Source organism: Mauremys reevesii, linkage group 3, assembly GCF_016161935.1.
Source record: "Mauremys reevesii isolate NIE-2019 linkage group 3, ASM1616193v1, whole genome shotgun sequence".
Lineage (NCBI taxonomy): Eukaryota > Metazoa > Chordata > Testudines > Geoemydidae > Mauremys > Mauremys reevesii.
The window spans coordinates 194,389,893-194,407,999 of record NC_052625.1 but is presented as its reverse complement, the minus strand read 5'-3'; the positions used below and the strand labels follow the sequence as shown (position 1 = coordinate 194,407,999).

The following is an 18,107-nucleotide window of genomic DNA, read 5'->3' as shown; positions in this document are numbered from 1 at the left end:
TGGTGTTGATAATATTTACCTACCTGACAAGCGTGTTTTGAGGCTTAATTAATTTTTGTTATGAGACCTATCTATTTAGCTATCTCAGATATATAAAAGGCTTTAATCACTGTAGAATCTGAAGAAGTGAGATTTTTTACCCACGAAAGCTTATGCCCAAATAAATGTGTTAGTCTTTAAGGTGCCACCGACCTCCTTGTTGTTTTTGTAGCATTAAGCTGTGACTAGCACTGAGGTTTTTATATGAAGACAACATATTACTGAAAAGAATTAGTATTGCATCTATCTGGTTAGCCATTGACCATCTTTTTTCCCTCTCTGAATCAGTATGGATGTGTCATAACCCATCAACAAGCTCATGATAAATAGATATAAAAATGGCTTTGTTTTTTTCAGATCTGTCAACTGTCTATCTAGCAGGCTTTTATACTACCATCCATTGCTGCAGTATCTAAATGCCTTCCACATAAAATCAATAGCAATAGTAAAACCCCTAGTGGACTTCAGCTAGTGACCAAACAAGCATGACTCAAAGAGCATATGGATTTCTTCCCAGGAAGGGAGTTTGTTTACTTCCTGCAGCTCACACAAATTTATTTAGCAAAAATATAGGTGGTGATATGCACGTGGTGTTTAGCAAGTAGAGTTTTTTATTGTCTTTTCCTTCAATTGTCAAAAAGTTGGAACACAATTTTCTCACAATTAAAATGACCCAAGAATTACAGCTTTTTAAATCAGCACAAATATGTACAGCAGCAAAACCACACAAACACTCTGCAACAATCTAGATACAGAAATGCGGAAATATGAGTGTATATGCAGAATAACCACAAGTGGTAAATGCTTAAAGGCTTGACTGTCACTCTTACACTGAGTGGTACGCTATTCTGTCAAAATTCCTAGCTAAATCAATGGGACTACTCGCAGAGTAAGGTACTACACCATATGAATAAGGGTGGTAGACTCTGACCATTACTGATTAAACCCTATAGTGTAATAGACCTTATCTATACTGGTATATATTCTGATATTTTAAAATGTGAATTATATTAAAATCAGTGCATTATATTAGTTCTTTGGGAAAGGATACCTTGGCCTGAATTTTCTAAACAAATCTTTCAAATTGCACCTGCAGTTTTTTGTGTGACAAATTTTTGCACATGCAGAAATTAAGATTTGTTTGGGAAATTGAAGTTGCAAAACAACTGCTGGTTGTAGGGCACAAAAACATAGATACAAAACACTGCGTGCCAAACATGTAGTTATGAATAATTTGGGTACAGTTTTAGAGTGCACTGATGCTACTTTGAAATATAGAGACTTAGAGGCCAACTGTTCAACACTTAGATTGGTGAGCACTGATTCACACAAATAGACTCATTGAAATCAACCAACCGGCTCTCATAAATAAGCACTCGTCAGCATGAATAAGGGTTGTCATTAGTATTTTTTAGGATGTATCCTATATCCTTTACTCAACCAAAGCTCCCAGTAGGGCAAATCATGCCAACCTCAAACTGCTGAGGGAAGGGAATAGGGAACAGTTTGAGGGTACTCCAGGGACAGAGCAGGGGCAAGGCTGCTAGATATCCTCCATCACAAGGGGAAGCATAATAGCAATGGGGACTACCATGGTCATATAAGAGCAGCTGAAAGTGGCCCTTCTGCTTCACAACCTAGGAGTCATCTTTCACTGCTCCCTTGTTCCTCATAGACGTCCCCACTGTGTAGCTCTTTTACTCATGCTGCTCTATAGTAGAACCAATATTTGGCCTATTGACTACAATGTGGGTGATGCCAAAGTAAGGACTGAAGGATTTGGCCCATGGTCTTTTAAAAAACATATATTTAGATAATGTATTAAATCCAAATGCATTTGATAGACCCTAATGCCTGTTTTTATTCATATTATTTCATGCACACCCCCTACTATTATTAACTGTTATTTCACATCAGTCCCATAGAAATAGAATCTCCTTTGCATCTGTCTTTCAAGTGTTAATGACTTTGGGAGTTTAAGTACTTGAGTTTCATTGGAGGGCCTGATCTACATCTGAAGCAGACAGCTTGCAAATGATCTTTTTGAAAAATACATTACTGAGTTACGAAAGTGCTAAATGAGTAAAGTGTCCCAAATTAGTAAAACTATTTTTTCTTCTAGTTCTGTAACTTAAAAACAGCTCACTTAAAAAAATCTGTATAAAATTTGACTTCTGGACTGAGACATCATATGCCGGATTTCAGTCTGAAAGGAATTTTTATGGCTGAGTTATAAACTTCTGAAAGCAAGGTTGAAAACTGAACTGCTGACAGTCATTCTGATAATATTTTTCAAACTATTAGGGATTAGGATGAGACCTTCCTGGAGGGATAAATTATCCCACATCAGCCTGCTGAGGGGTTTCTTGGACCTTATTCTGAAGCATCTGGTGCTGACCACTGTTGGAGACAGGATATTGGACTAGACCGCTCATAGGTCTGATATAGCCTAACAATTCCTATGAAATCTTTGTATAATTGAGTTGTCAGTCACTAAGTCTCTACCGGTATGTGCAAAAAATGATTTTCAGAAGCTTGTAATTAAGCCAAACTTGAGTAGATTCTCACGGGGATATCAAAAGCCATTCACTGCCTGCAGGGTGAACCCCAGCAAAATTTCAAATTCCTTCTCCAAAATATGGGTGTGTTAGAGCTCCTCACTATGATGGTTGGGAGAATTTTTTGATGATTGCAAAACAATGTGTTGTCTCCTAACATCATTCTTGGAAATGGCTGAACTGTTCTCGCGGAAACGTTCCCAAAAATTCTGACCGAGGCACATGCCCAGCATGGAAAATTTCAGCCCAAATGAACTTTAAAATTTGGCAAAGTTATAGGCAACTGAAAACAGGTCTTATAATGGAGAAAGTTAGGCAATCTTTATTATAGGTGGTGCTGCCAGCTTCATTTATAATATTTTCTTTATTTTTTGCTCTTTATTACAAGGGACATTCACATGGGAACAGAATCTCTTATGCTGTTGTCACTGGTCTTTTGGCTTCTTTCTGTGTCGACATTGATATCCTCTAGACATCATCTCCACAATGATCCACAAAGGGCTTGAATCTGAAAGATGCTGAGCATTCTGGCCTCCATCCAGCAAAGCACTTAAGCACATGCTTAATTTTGAGCACACAGGTGCTTTCCTAAACTCAGACCAGTGTTCAGCATTTTGGAGGATCAAGACATGCTGTAAGTGTGATGTCATAAACAAAATTACAGTCTGGTTTCTCAGGTTTGGCCGGGCTGTGCTCACTGCATCATTGGGGAGAAGTTTGAGTGGGGAGATCAGAGGTAGTTTGCAATTCCCTAGCAATGAGCTTGTTTAGTATATACCATGTGTGCACTTTATCCCACACTTTCATTACCAGGAGCTTTATTTTCATATTTCATCCTTGCACTGTACCACCCAATAGGAATCAGTGTTGCCAAGTCTTGCAATTTTTATCACAAGTCTCACATTATTTGGTGTTTTTCCTAAAGCCCCAGCTGCTGGAATCATGTTATTATGTAAGAATTTCAGTTTTAATTTTTCTCCCCTAAAAGTACATTTCCAGCCTTCCTGGTGGTGGAGAAAAGTTTTAAAACAGTAATCCTAAATTTTTAAAACAGTAAAATTCTCCAACATAACAGGACAATTAAAAAGACTCCAAAGTTTATTATTTTGAAATCTCATGGTTTTTAGGAAATCTCATAATTTTGGGAGGTCTGACTCATGGTTTTTTAATGCTTGTGGTTGCGATACTGAAAACAATCCCCCCCACACACACCCCATCTAATTAACTTTAGTCTCACAGTATCTCCTGTGTGAGCTTTATGGAGCTTGTATCTGACTGGAGTGGACTTCATTAGACTCTTAAAAACCAGCATGCAAAATTTAGGAACTCTGAAAGATTCCCAGTGTATACACATTAAATCCCTTTTAATTACTAACAGTTACACCTCCAACTCTCCCTGCAATTAGTCTGAGGCACTAGTCCTCACTGTGGTCAAATTGTGAAGTTTCTATTTCAATCTGTTTTTTTTAAAACACATGATGAACAAAAAAAAGTTAGGAAAATGTGAACCCTAATTTTGTTTAACCCTCATAGCTCTAAAATAATTTGTCCAATTTGTCTGAAGCTTTCCAGAAAAGTTCTACCTTGGCAATAAAATCAGGATGTAGAATTTCAGATGGATTTATTTAATCACAGAGAACTTGTGAGAAGGATCAATGCGGGGGAGAGATAGCAAAATTGCCTTGTTATGGAAAGCCAGTTTTATCCTTAACTCTCCATAATTGTATGGGGGGAGGGGCATTGTTTGTTTTGGACCAAGCAAAGCAACGGTATGATTTACCTGACACAGAGCGACCAAAATAGAAATTTCTGTAATCAAAATCCAGAGCTCAGACTTTGTCCTCCAGACAGAAAACACAGCCCACACTTGTTCTTTGCTATGTCATTATAGGGTAATAGTTAGGGCCACAATCCTCCACTGGAATCTACTAATGTGACTGTTTAACCTTTTATCCTCATTGAAAAAAAAGGAAACTCTGGGAGGGCACCTAGTGGATCCTGAAGGGGGATTGAGACCTAAGTTTGCAACAATCCTTTACTGGACAAGCAGAAACAAACTGGGGTCAGGGTGGGGGATCCAGTCTTTGACAATTATATACATTTTTTTCAGTATATGTGCATTTTAGCGCATGCTGTTGAGAAACCAACATCTATTCTGTTCAAACTTACAGGGAGCAACTGAGCCTAATAAAGTCAGTAGGAGTAAGATCACAATATTTTTCATTATTGATGCAGCTGGTTTATTATTGTCAACAAAGAAAACTTATTAATAATACTTTGCACTAACATAGCCCCTTTCATCTTTGGATTTCAAATGACTTTATGACAATCATGACACTAATGACCATAATTATTTAAATCTCACAACACCCAAGTGAGGTAACTATTGTTATCCCCATTCTACGCACAGGTAAACTGAAGCACAGAGGTGTTAAGTGACTTGCCAGTTACTAAGGTCACACAGTGAGTAAATGGCAATCCCTGCATAGAACCCAAGAATCCCAACTAACCAATAGAAAATAATGTGTGAAACAATAATGTTATAGATGTCAATCAATTATTGTTTTATGTAGTCATTTTCTAGTCTGTCTTTCAGACTTGACTGTCTACGGTACTGCCAGAAACTGTAGACACTACACAAACAGTGTACGGTGCTGAGATATAAAATGCTTACAGCACATTTCAGGATAGCGTAGAATTTTCTTGTGTTTTAGTCATAAATCAATGGGTCAGGGACATGATAGCTAAAATAAAGAGACTGAAGGAGTCTATGTACTCTTGTAATACTGTGTTTGTACTTCTGAAATCTGTGCTTCTTAGCACAGTAAACAATGAATCAACCAAATCTATCAAACAGAAGTCTATAAATTCTGAGCCACTCTACCTGACATACTTTTAAGTGCAAAGAATAGCTGGACAAGTAGTCAATTTGTAACCAAAATGAAAGCGAAGTGTTGCCATGAGACATTGGGCCTCATCGTGCTCCCACTGAAGTCTGTAGAAGTTTGGGCATGGACATCAGTGGGATCAGGACTACCCTAATGTCACACCACATTTCAGCCTGATTTGTATTTTCATGAGTGAATTAGAAACTCCTGGAAGGTGGAATTTGGAAAGAAAATACTGGCAAGTACTTAACTATAGCAGTAATTGCTGACATTGCTATAATGACTCCCAAAATATCTGATACAATAATAAACCTGTTACACATATTAATTTATTCTATTTTCCATCAAGGCTATGCACTCATATAGAGAAGGTTATAAGAGGTTCAATATGTATCGTGATTACAGCACATTCCAGTCAAGCAAACTAGCATCAAAACAAATATTTTTATGAAACATCATTCAGTACAGAAACATTCAACATTTATCAATTATTTTCTACCTTGATCAGATAACGTTTAGACCAGGAGATTATTGATAGGTCCAGAGATTACTGGGTCCAAATTTTACCAATTTAAAATTAAATAGATACTAAGCCATTTAAAATATATGTTTTTCTAGCAAAATGCTTCCATATAGTACAGCTGTATTTGTAACACAGTTAAAGGTAAAAAAGCTAAAAGACCATCAAAGTTGCTTTTGCAGCAATCATAGATGCACTCATTAAAATCTTGTTTTATAAAATGGGTCTGGAGGTTTTTTTAATACATAATCTTTAAAAAAAAATTTTTTCTCTAAACTCTTATGGCTCTCTAACCTCTTAAAATGTGATCCACTTTTCAGCCTATGCTAAAATTATGAATGCTTCTGAAGTGAAAGCGGAAGAAAGCTGGAGGGTAGGGTTGCCCCAAGTGCAGGAGTTCTCAAACTAGGGGTTGTGACCCCTCAAGGGGATCAAGAGGATCAACATGAGGGGTTGCAAGCTGTCAGCCTCCACCCCCAAACCCCATATCACCTCCAGCATTCATAATAGCATTAAATATTTTAAAATGTGTTTTTAATTTCTAAGGGGGGGTCACACTCAGAGACTTGCTTGTGAAAGGGGTCGCCAATACAAAAGTTTGAGAACCACTGCCCAAGTGTCTTTCAGCCAAATCCAAGCCAAAGTTTCATATAATTCAGAACATAGCATAAAGCACATATAAAATGAATCCCAGACAGCCTTTATGCTGGTCCATAAACATTATGGGTAGTTTTATTAAGGTGTCCATAACAATTTCAATAAAATTCTAGTGCTCTGAGTTGTGATCTCTTCCAGGCTTTAGCAAGTTCCAGTTAAATATGTAAAAGCTAAACAGAAAGAAATTTTTGCAAGGAGACTAAAAATCAGCTGTGCCAGGTACCTGAAACTTTGTTAGGCTGGTCAGTGGAAAAATTATAAATAACTATAGACTATTTTAAGTGACCTTAAACTGGTTACTTCCTATAACTTCTTTTGATTTATCCTAATTAACTTTTTAAATTTTAATATGGAGGGAGGCAACTGCAAATATACTGATGTGACTAATTAAAAGAGGAAATTATCTTCTTATTTTTAAAAAATACTGAAATAACTACTGTCAAATTCATTCTGTACTTGGAAACATATGGTTTCTGTTAACTTTTTCTTTTCCGCCCAACACCTGTACTCTCTACCTAATGGAAAATGTTATCCCCCATCTAAAGGGAAGGTGCTAAAAAGCACAGTAATAAACATAGTACCAAAAACAATTTTTTAAAACATATTTTCCTGTACTGCAACTCTGTTTGAGCTCTGAAAACCTTTAAATTACTCAGCTCCTTGCAGATTGTGTTAAATTCCCCATTTCGGGGCACTGTGCACACTTCTCCTTTTGGACAGGATCTTGCCCATTTTGTTGGTAAGTATGGGAGCACTTATTCATCATACTTATATGTCCAGGTAGGAATAGTAAACTCCCCATCACCACCACCCCCTATTTGACAAGTACACAGAGAAAAAACCCTCAGATCGCTGGCAGGTGATCAGGGGTTACTATCAAACATATTAACCACGTAAAAAAAGAGATAGAATGAAAATAATAAACAAATACATGTCATCCGCTGCATTTCCTTCAAGGACGAGTGCTATTGCAGACAAGAGCACAGAGTTGCCAACCACAGTTAGCGGTATACAGAGCGAGAGCTCTCCCATGTGACCGAAAAAAAGATCCTTTTGAACATTTTAATGGCAAGCAAGTAAATAACTAAAGACCAAAGCCCCGGAAGTTTCACCTTCTTTTTTAATGTTTGTCAGATAACAGCGACGGTGGTTGTAGTGGGGAATAACTCAATCCTGTGTTACTCGTCAGAGAGGATCATGTTATATATGCGCCGTGTGGAGCATTGCGGGTTGGTTTCGAAAGTTGCCACAGACCCTATTGTGAAAACAAGCCGGCAGCAGAACCTCCAGCTGGAATAAAGCGCAGAGAGGAGAGTGTTGGCTACGTTGGGGTCTGGGTCCCCAGGACCTCAGTCGAGGCACGTGTGCTTTCGGATCATTTACCTGGGGACACGCAGGGGAAGGGGGGGTAAAGCGCCGGGGGAAGGCCAAAGACTTGTTGTATGGTGCTGAAAATGCTCCCAGAATTGTGTGCGAAAAAGCTGCATAAGGGCACCATAAGCGGAGCCCCCCTCCCATCACCCCAAACCACACCGGCACTTCGCGCAGCTACCCCCCCCGCGCTTACTTTGTACAAGAAGGTGGAAGTGGCACGTCGAAGTAAGTTAGAGGGAGAGTTTTGATAGGTTGTTATCTGCTCTGGGAGGCGTTGACACTTTTTTACTATTGGGTATGTAAATTGTTTTTAATAAGATCTGCCTTTTTTTTTAAGGGCGAAAACAAACCAGACTCTCTTTACCTTAATAATCTGAAGGGCGGGTTTTCTAGCTTTCATTTATTCAAGGAAATGTTTTAGGCTTTAGGCTGACAGGGTCTTAGCAAAAAATAAACATCAAAAACCTTTGGCACTAAATTATTAAGTATTATTAGTTGGCAAACAAAATAGTCCAGGCTTTTTTCAAAACAAACAAAAAATGTGTTAATGGAAAAACCCGGAGAGACGTCCTGTCATTCCCCCTAGTCCTGTCCCTGGGTGGGGGAGATCGTCTGAAAGCAAAGCTCCTTCTTCTGTGGGGGATGCACATTGTTGTATTTATTTTGAAGGCTGCAGAAGTATGAGGACGGGGTTGAGACACCACGTGCTGCTGACTCTCATCAGCATAACGATCGCCGTAGCCAGAGAGTCCTGTATATATAAACCACAAAAACCTAATCATTAGAAATCCCGGCCTCCAAAAAACCACATTTAGGACCCAAAAAAAAAGGAGGCATTTTTTTTTCCGGCTCCTTCATCCTCCCCGACCTCAACTTTTGGGACCCAAAAGAAGTTTTTTAAAAGCAGTTTTTCAGAAAAAAAATAATTATCTTTTTTGTTGTTGTTATTAATCAAGGGAAGAAAAATAAAGATTTTTTTTTGGTCTATTTGACTGAGCGGGGACTAGGACATAGCCGCGACTTAATTAAAAGGAACCGGAGTGCACCAAAGCTCCCTTTTCCAACAAGTTACTTGAGCGTATTTTAGAAAACAGCCTGACAATTGTTTCTGTCTATTCTCCCCTTTTATTTGTCCGGGAGTCAGAAGTCTGAACTTTTTAAAAAAGCCCTGCTCCTCCTTACGCAGCCTCCGAATGTTTCTCTTTTAATTATTAGTATTTTGACTACGGTTTGTTGTTGTTGATTTTTTTCTGGCTAAAAACCCAAGAACTTTCTTGTTTGTGCTGAAGTAGCTTTGGGGGAAGGGAAACAGCTTTGCAGAGACACTTTTCAAAACTTTTTACCCCCCAACCCAGCCCCCTCTCCCTCCTGAAGCAAAAACTAATAATCGGAAAAGCTGAGAAGTCACTTGGCATCTAAACTTTCTCCGATCAAGATTTTTTTGTGGAGGGGGAAGACTTCCTTGGAGGAAAACGGGACATTCCCCTTAGCACCCCCTCTCAGTAGCTGAAACCCACCCTCCTCTTCTCGCTGCTGCTTCTCCTGCAAACAGCAGCAACCCAGGAAGCTGAAATCAGCAGCTGCTTTACCTCTCCCAGGCAACCTTTAAAAATCCAAAAGGAGAAGAGGGAAGACAAAAGGAAAGACAGAAAAGAAGGAAACCCCGAGCACTTGAGGGAAGACGCGGTGGCTGGAAGGAGGGAAGGGAAAAGAGCAAGAGACTGAACAAGAAGGAAGGAAGCAGGAGAAGCTCTGTTTGCAGCACCCGGGACCATGCAGTTTCCAGCTGGGCTTTGCTAAGAGGGGGGCAGCCCTAGGATCCCACCGCCAGACACTGTGTCCCCCATTCCTCCAGGCTGCAGACTCGCCCCCAAATCAGCCACATCACCCCTCTTTTTTTAGCTGTGATTCCCCCCTCCTGCATTTAACCCGCTCCTGCGCTTTCCTCCCCTGTCCTCTCCCCTCCACTTCTCCATTCACCCCTTTTTTCACCCCCCCACTACACGCCTCCTCGAGTGACCCCCCCACCGCCCCCTCAGCTCGCTAACTTGTGGCTGTTGTGATGCGTATTCCCGTAGATCCCAGCACCAGCCGGAGGTTCAGCCCCCCCTCCAGCAGCCTGCAGCCCGGCAAGATGAGCGAAGTGAGCCCGGTAGTAGCAGCCCAGCAGCAGCAGCAGCAGCAAGAGGCGGCGGCGGCGGCGGCGGCCGTGCCCAGGCTGCGGCCCCACGATAACCGCACCATGGTGGAGATCATCGCCGACCACCCCGCCGAGCTGGTCCGGACCGACAGCCCGAACTTCCTGTGCTCCGTGCTGCCCTCGCACTGGCGCTGCAACAAGACCCTCCCGGTGGCATTCAAGGTAAGACCCCCCCCCGCCTGCCCGCCTGCCCCCCAGGCTCGGTGTGCCCTGCAGCCTCCTCCGCTAGCTGCCAGGGCCAGGCGAGCCTGCCGCCCCCCCCTCCTGTGAACAGTTATACACCGCAGCAAGGGCTGTGTGGCCTCTCTCGGCCCCCGTTAACACCCATTTACCCCCACAACGACCGTGCACCCCTTAGGAGTCCCTCACAACCAACCAGGGCAATGGGCACTGCATAGACCCCTGACTGAGCCGCAGGGCCATCTCCCTTCGAGCAGCCCCCCCTGGCTAGCAGCACACCCCTAGCCACAAGGGAAAAGGAACCCTTAATTCGCATTTAACAGCCACACACCCTCGCCACAAGGCAGTGCAGCAGCGAACTACCCACCCCCTATAACGACCGGGCACCCCCAACCACCAGGCAACGCACAGGCTGACGCCTCCCATTAGCAAGCTCAACACTCTCAACCACCGCAGGCATCATCTAACTACCCTCCATTCACACCCCCATCTCCTAACCACCACCAATGCCTCCCCGTTAACGCCCCCCACAACAGTCATACGCTCCTTAGCACCCGCTTCACCATTGACATCCCAGACACCCCAAAACTACCAGAGCAAGGCAGCCAACGCCTCACTCCACCGTATACGGCCAACCAGAAGAACAGTGCACCTTCTAACTCCGTGCACCCCCTAACCACATGAGCAGTGCACCCTCTAAGTAACAGGGGGACTGGATGCAGACTATTTTTCAAGTAGGTGGGGGGATTTACCCATCCCCAAAGCAATGTCATAAGAACGGGGAGAGGAGAAGAGGTTTGAGCTTCCTCCAAATGTTCCCTCTCCTCTGTTTCAGCACCAAAGGTCTGCCCCCTTCCTTTCACCGTTTCTAAAGGCATGTTAATTGATGTATTCACGGGTATGAAGCAGGGTTTGATGGTGTTGTGTGCGTGCCCTGCTGTTGATTTAGGAAGGACACCAGGAGAAGGACCCACGTTCCTGATGGAACTTTTTTCCCCATTTTCACTTGGGTGTGTCTCTCTAGGTGTCAGGTTGAACTTACTTTTTGCGAAGCGTCAAGCTATTTTTATTTCATTGTGTGAGGAGGTAGGGGGAGGTGTTGCTGCCTCCCGGAGTTACACTGTTTTACAGCCGCTTCTGGAGAACAGATCCTCCTAAACTAGCGGTAGAAAAATTATCCAGATTTTAAAACTGGGATCTACAAAGGGGCTAAGAGTGGGGAGAGAGGACAGAGCTTTTGCCCTCCCAATGGGAGCTGGTGCCCCTTCACTTCTCCTGCTGGACAAGTTAGGAAGTGTCTGTCCAGAAGACGCTCATTTGGCAGGAACAGTGCATAAGTTATCAGAAACATATAAATACCACCCAGATCTAAATCGGGAATGTTGCTTTTCATTTTCAGTCAACATCCGCACACTCTGCTAATGTTAAGAAAGGATTATTTTGTGGTGGTTTGTGTGCTTGCTTTTACGCAAGCCTTTACCCTCCCACCAAACTTTCCGCTGCAGATTTCTTTCAGTTCCTTCAGTGGTGAAATGAGTAGTAATTCGGCTGTCCCAAGGCACCTGTGCCTGTCCATCAGCACCCGAGTCAGTCCAAAACCCAGCACCGGAATGAGCAGATCTAAACTTTGCAAATTTGGATTTTACTGCCTGTGTAAAATCGAAACCCCTCCAACCTCCCGCTATTGCAGCATCCCTGGCAAAATATAGTTAACCTGCCTGAAAATCATTGAAAAGCAGAAGAGTTTTGAAATCAGTATCTTCTGGAACAAAGTATAAATATCTAAGAGTGCTGTAGTTCCTGACCGATAGAGATGTAATCGTTACTAAGGGGGATATATTTCTAAGTGAAAAATCAATAGCATCAGTAAAGGAAACCGACGTTAAAATAAGTGTATGTAAAGCTGACAGGGAGACTGAATGGCTTGCTTTAATATCAGACAGAGAAACAGACTACATTTGTCTGAAGCTCACATATATGACAGGGAAAGGTCGTGGAAGAACCCGGTCTGCCTTAGAGTTAAATGATTAGTAGTCTTTGTGGGCCCCACTTGTTAGAGACAGCAAAGAACCGGCTAAACAGGGCCATTAAAAAATCTATTTCTGTAACTTTGCCAAGCATTAAAGGGCCACGGCAAATACCAGGTGTAGATCACTTCTCCTGAGCAAGTCTTATTCAGAGGGCAGTGATGGTTGGGGGGAAGGAGGAGGAGATTTCAGGTAACTTTGATTGTAATTTTGATCATTGTTAGATTAGATTAGTATTAAAGTTATAGTTCACAGAAGTAAACATTACACATTGCAGTTATATCTGTCTCTGGCTTCTTTTGAAATGTCAGGCATCATCTTCTACTTTTTCTTATTTACTTACCTTTAAAGGATACTATTACGTCTGCTGGATGAAAAAGTTTAGGAGAAAAATATGAACCTAAACTTGACACAAGATATGGTTACAAAAAAGCACATTTAAACCTGATAAAAGGACAGATGTCTTTAGAGCATTTCCCAATTCCTCTCTGTCTATATATATTTATGCACACACTAGCTAAATTGGATGAAGTATTCAGTATGCACAATATTCAAATACTACAGTAATAAAGGCCATACAGGTCCCTATTGACAGACCCGCATAGATTTATCCAGTTTATTGAGGTGTCAGGGATATTAAATTGACTATGAGCAGTTCTTTGACCACTTACACCACCACTCAGCTATAAAGCATGTGCATATTTACATACATCTGTATTTTTACACAGAGAATATATGTGCATGCATTATGTATACATTCCGCATGTATTACCTTTATTTACTACTGAAAAACTGTACTGTAGATCCTAATTACATTTACTTAATAATGATCTTGAACACATATTTTATCAGTTTTCTTTTCACTGTATAAATTGAAATGATATGTAGCTCTGCACAATTTCAAGATGAAATAATCCAAATGCATATATAACAAAAAAATCACTATAATTTAATATAACACAGTAGCAGTTATCTTTAATCAAAAAAAAAGAAAAAAAAGAAAAGAAAATACCCATCTGGGATGTACCGTAACTAGTTCACATACAGCATGCTTTTTAAAAATTGGCAATTGAAGTTTTATTGGCAATAAATAATATGTTGATGATAATATTTTGAACGGTGTGTTAAGTATATCATAATTCTGTTATAGAATTCTCTAGTTAAAAAGTGCTTTGGACATACCACTGTTTTAATTTAAAAAAACAGATGTAAATCAATTGTAGGAAAGGAAGTATGTTATAAACAGTGATAGTTTTGATTATAATTTTTTAAAATCATGTTGGCTAGTAGGACACTTGAACTGGAGTATTAATATTTACATGAGCTGTGAAGGGAGTTCTTGTTTAATATACTGAGTAGTAAGACTAAGTTAGTGCAAACTATTTTTATATTGAAGAATGTTAACAATGTGCTTATTAACATAGCTTTGTAGCTGCTTAATAATGTTCAGGTGGCTAAGATAGAAAGGAAAGTGGGACAATGGGACTGGGGCCAAATCACGTTCACGTTATTCACAAGTAGTTCCATAGTAGTCAGTGGGACTACTTACTTGAGTAGGGATAACAGTCGACAATTCTTTCGGGAGCATCTTAGTGAGATGTGTAAAGATAGAGTTATTACACCAGACTTGTATGATCTTTGTTGTCCTGCAAGAAGCTGATAGTTGCAAAAAGCATTAGTTGACATAAGATAACAACAATCAAGAAAAAATCAACGTACAGTATTCAAGCTATATCCAGTAGCACCAGTAGTTAAGGGTCTGTCAGCGTTTTCACTCTAACCCCCAGTTTCCAGAGTTTATAACTCAGCTGTTTTAAATAGCTTCAAGCTGAACTTGGTGTATAAATTGTCAGTCCAGATGTATGTTTTTAAATAAAAAGTAGTGCAAATCAGTTATTCTGTTTTAAGTTATAGACCATTAAAATATTTTTAATAGCTTCAGATTCTCTTTTGGCAAACTCTAGGTAAGAAAAGACATTATTTGTAATATAGGAGGTTTTACATTCTGGGAGCCCTTTATGCAAATAATGCCTTTTAGTATTTTTACAAGCAAAGGTATTGAAATGATAGAGATAGTAGTGTTTGAAAACAGCTAATATCATGTACATGAGCTCTTTCTGGAAACAATCTTTTTATTATGTAAAGAGTCTTACTACATAATATTATTGTGTAGTATTTTTGCTTCACATTTATAACGTCAGTCTTCAGTGTACATACCTTGGCCATTTCAAATCCCATGGGACTGAAACTGAGCAAACAGGTTGCCAGAGCAGACATGAATTGTTATTCGAAAAAGTACATGCATTGATAAAGTCATTTTCAAATTCTAAGATTTGTGTTTTGTGGCTCCATGTGCCTTTTTGCTGAGACCTAGCTAAACAAAAAACCCAAATGCTTAATTTTTAGTCATCAGAATTTATAGGTATTTTAGTATGGATTGGTGCCTTTTGGAAAATAAATATTTTTAAATGGCTGAGATATTAATCTTTGAAAAAAAGCTAAATAGCCCACAGAGTAGCTACTCTTAGATATTTATGTTTAATGATTAGTACTACTGGCTTTTTTTTGCAATGCATTATAATCCTTGATTTTCTGTCTAAGATATTTTAAATCATTTAGGTTGATATGTGGCATAAAAACTGCCAACTCAAGTTCACTTCTGTACAGAAAAAGTCTTTCAATACATAAAGTTATTCTTAATTTAAAAAGTGGATAAATAATATGTATTTTTCTAACTTTCTGACTTTTTTGTAAAGCTATGGGCCAGAACAGGGACATTACATATGTGCATAGCCTATTAATATTTCATTACAAAAAATGTAAAATGGCAGTGGTAAATGTATTATTCTTACTCAGTAGTAGAGAAATATTTTGTGCAGTTTGACTGAACTTTGTTTTATTAGACAAAGTTTCATGTTTGCACCCAGTGCTCCGTGTGTCTGCTCACAGTAAGAATAATATTCAGTGACATTACATAACAGTGTGTCAAGGGATGCTGTATATTAAGAATAATGTCGGTGCATATTAGGTATGAGCAGCATGCTAGCACTATGACTCAAGAAGTGTCGTACACAAATTGTACTGCTGTTTAAAATGACAAATTGAACTTAAATAGACAACATTTAAAAAAAACAAAAAACCTCACTTACGGATCAGAGTGAAACCCACTGAAAACGAAGACGTTGAGGGTTCAAGATAGAAGGGCCTTCGAAGAGTATTTTATGTTACTCATGCTCACTTCTTTGTGTACAGATAGCAATCTATATTATTCATTATTACAAGGGTTCAAGACAGATTGTGATCAATCTTACCCAATATTTGATGTGCTGCATAATACATAGACACAAGGAGGTGAGTTAAGGACAGAGTAATTTCACTCCCTCTTCTCGAGGCCCCTTGACAGACTTGCACTTCCTTCGCTGCTCTGAGTTTCTTTTGCTTTTCTGGATGTAACGTGTTGGTTTTTTGTAACTCACATTGGACATGTATGTGGATAACAAGAATATCCAGAGTTTTAATAGTAAAAACTCAAAACTTAATTTTTTTTTAGAAGTGATATAAAACCTCATGCTTCAGGGTTTAAACCAAACTCTTACTAGTAGAGAGTAGGTGGGCAGATTATCCCACATCTGGCTATTGTGGGGTTTCTAGCACCTTGCTCTGAAGTATCTGGTTCTGGCAGCTGTGAGAGACAGGATATTGGACTAGATCAGGGGTTCTCAAACTGGGGGTTGGGACCCCTCGGGGGTCACGAGACTATTACATGGGGGGTCACGAGTTGTCAGCCTCCATCCTAAACCCTACTTTGCCTCCAGCATTTATAATGGTATTAAATACATTAAAAGGTGTTTTTAATTGATGGGGGGAGGGGGAAGGTCACATTCAGGGGCTTGCTATGTGACAGGGGGCACCATTACAAAAGTTTGAGAACCTCTGGGCTAGATGGACCATGGGCCTTATTCAATATGTCAGTTCCTATGTTCTTGTGGTCAATGCCATTAAAATCACTTTACAGTAATTTTTGGGGTGAAATCCTGCTTCACCGAAGTTAGTGGCAACACTCCCTTTGTATGTTAGGTGGTCTTTGGAAAATTAAAGAAGCATCAGTTTAATCCGTCATATGCAGTGCATCACCTTGCTACATGCTTGCTTGGATTCAGATCATCTGAGCAATAATTTTTAGTAATGGAATCTATCAATTAATGAATATTTCAGATTTGGTATACATTTGACACTATTTTTGTTGCTGTTCAGCACACAGGGTTATATTATGCCGTCCATATTTATTCAGAGCTCTTAATTATTTCTACTTAATTGATGGTATGATTTGACCTGAACTTAATAGTTTCAGACATGATAATATCTGGGAAAGACATTTAAAGTTGAGTTGATTACAAAATATCATAGAGTGTATTTCAGAAAAAAAGAGTTGATCATCACCTGGTTTTGTAGTATGAATAATAAAAAAATAATATCTGACCATCAGATGGTACTAATTGTAAGGGGACAGGGTTCAGTAGAATCATAAACTAGAATGTCTCAGGCCAAGTAGTTTTATAAAAAGTTTTTAAACTCTCACGTGCAAAATTTTTGACTATTTGTTACATATTTATATTTGGTATTAGTGATGTTACAGTAAAGGGCATAGGAAAATTATTTGCTGTTGTGGAGAATCATTGCATCCTATCTGAAGTCATGTTGAAATAAACTTTCATAGTGAATCAGTGCTTATGTTTTAATTTAAATATAAAAATACTATTTTATATCCCAAAGCATTTTCAAAACAGAATATAATAATCTGTTCTCACTTCTGGCTGCACTGAAATGCAGTATCTGTTTAATAGCCACCTCCAACAGTACACAATCTGTAGGACAAGAAGTGACAATATCATATATATTTGAAATACAAGGTCAAATTATGTTGGTATAGTGTTGTCACCCAAGTTAGAATTAGAACAATACACCAGAGTTAACCACACTCTACTCTTGAGACAAGTACTACAAGATCTTTAACAGCTACAAGTGGATAGGCTCTTGGTTTTATGTTGTATCTGAAAGATGTCAGTTCCAGCATCACAATGCCTCAAAACAGAATGTTGGAGAACGCTTCCAAAGGAGGTGTGCCATTTATTGAAGCCCCAGCACTACTCCCCGCTGCAGCTACATGTTATTTAGAGGTTTCCCCTCCAACTCTTTAGGCCTGACCCAGTTTCTCTGGTGAAATCTGACATGATCAGGTGCTCAGATACTACCATGATGGGAGCCAGTCTAAGAGTTTAAATAGAACAGAATTGCAGAGCGAAATGGCTGCTGATAATAATATCCGACTTTCCATTTCAAATGCATTCTCGTGTATGATTTATGGATATGAGCCATATTTCATGTTTTCCCACTGCACACAGGCTGCAAAGAACAAAGTTGGCGTTGAGGATTTATTAAACCATATACTCCCCATAAAGATACTGAACATTTCTGAAGAGGTAAAACAAAGAAGGACCCTCTATTAGACTATGAGAAAGAGAGACTTTATGTGATGTTTCTCTGTTTGATGTAACAATTTTTCCTTACTCAGCTGGCTCATGACTATTGACGCACAGCTGACAGCAACAACCACTACAGTGCTTAATACCGAAGGTGCAGATGTGTAAAGTGCAACAAAGACAA

At 39.7% G+C, this 18,107-nt stretch overlaps 1 protein-coding gene across 9 annotated transcripts in view; it reads left to right on the top strand.

Moving 5' to 3' along the window:
• RUNX2 (RUNX family transcription factor 2) overlaps positions 1-18,107 on the top strand; it is a 232,972-nt gene that overhangs the window by 80,064 nt on the left and 134,801 nt on the right. For 8 of the 9 annotated variants that reach the window (XR_005595948.1, XM_039529526.1, XM_039529524.1 and 5 more), the window contains one exon: positions 10,115-10,398. Coding sequence is in view for 8 of the 9 variants with exons in the window: in XM_039529526.1 (XP_039385460.1) it covers positions 10,115-10,398 (284 nt within the window). In the remaining variant the exon portion in view is untranslated. Of the gene's footprint in view, positions 1-10,114; positions 10,399-17,571; positions 17,924-18,107 lie in introns of those variants that run through there. The other variant, XM_039529523.1, reaches the window with a different exon arrangement.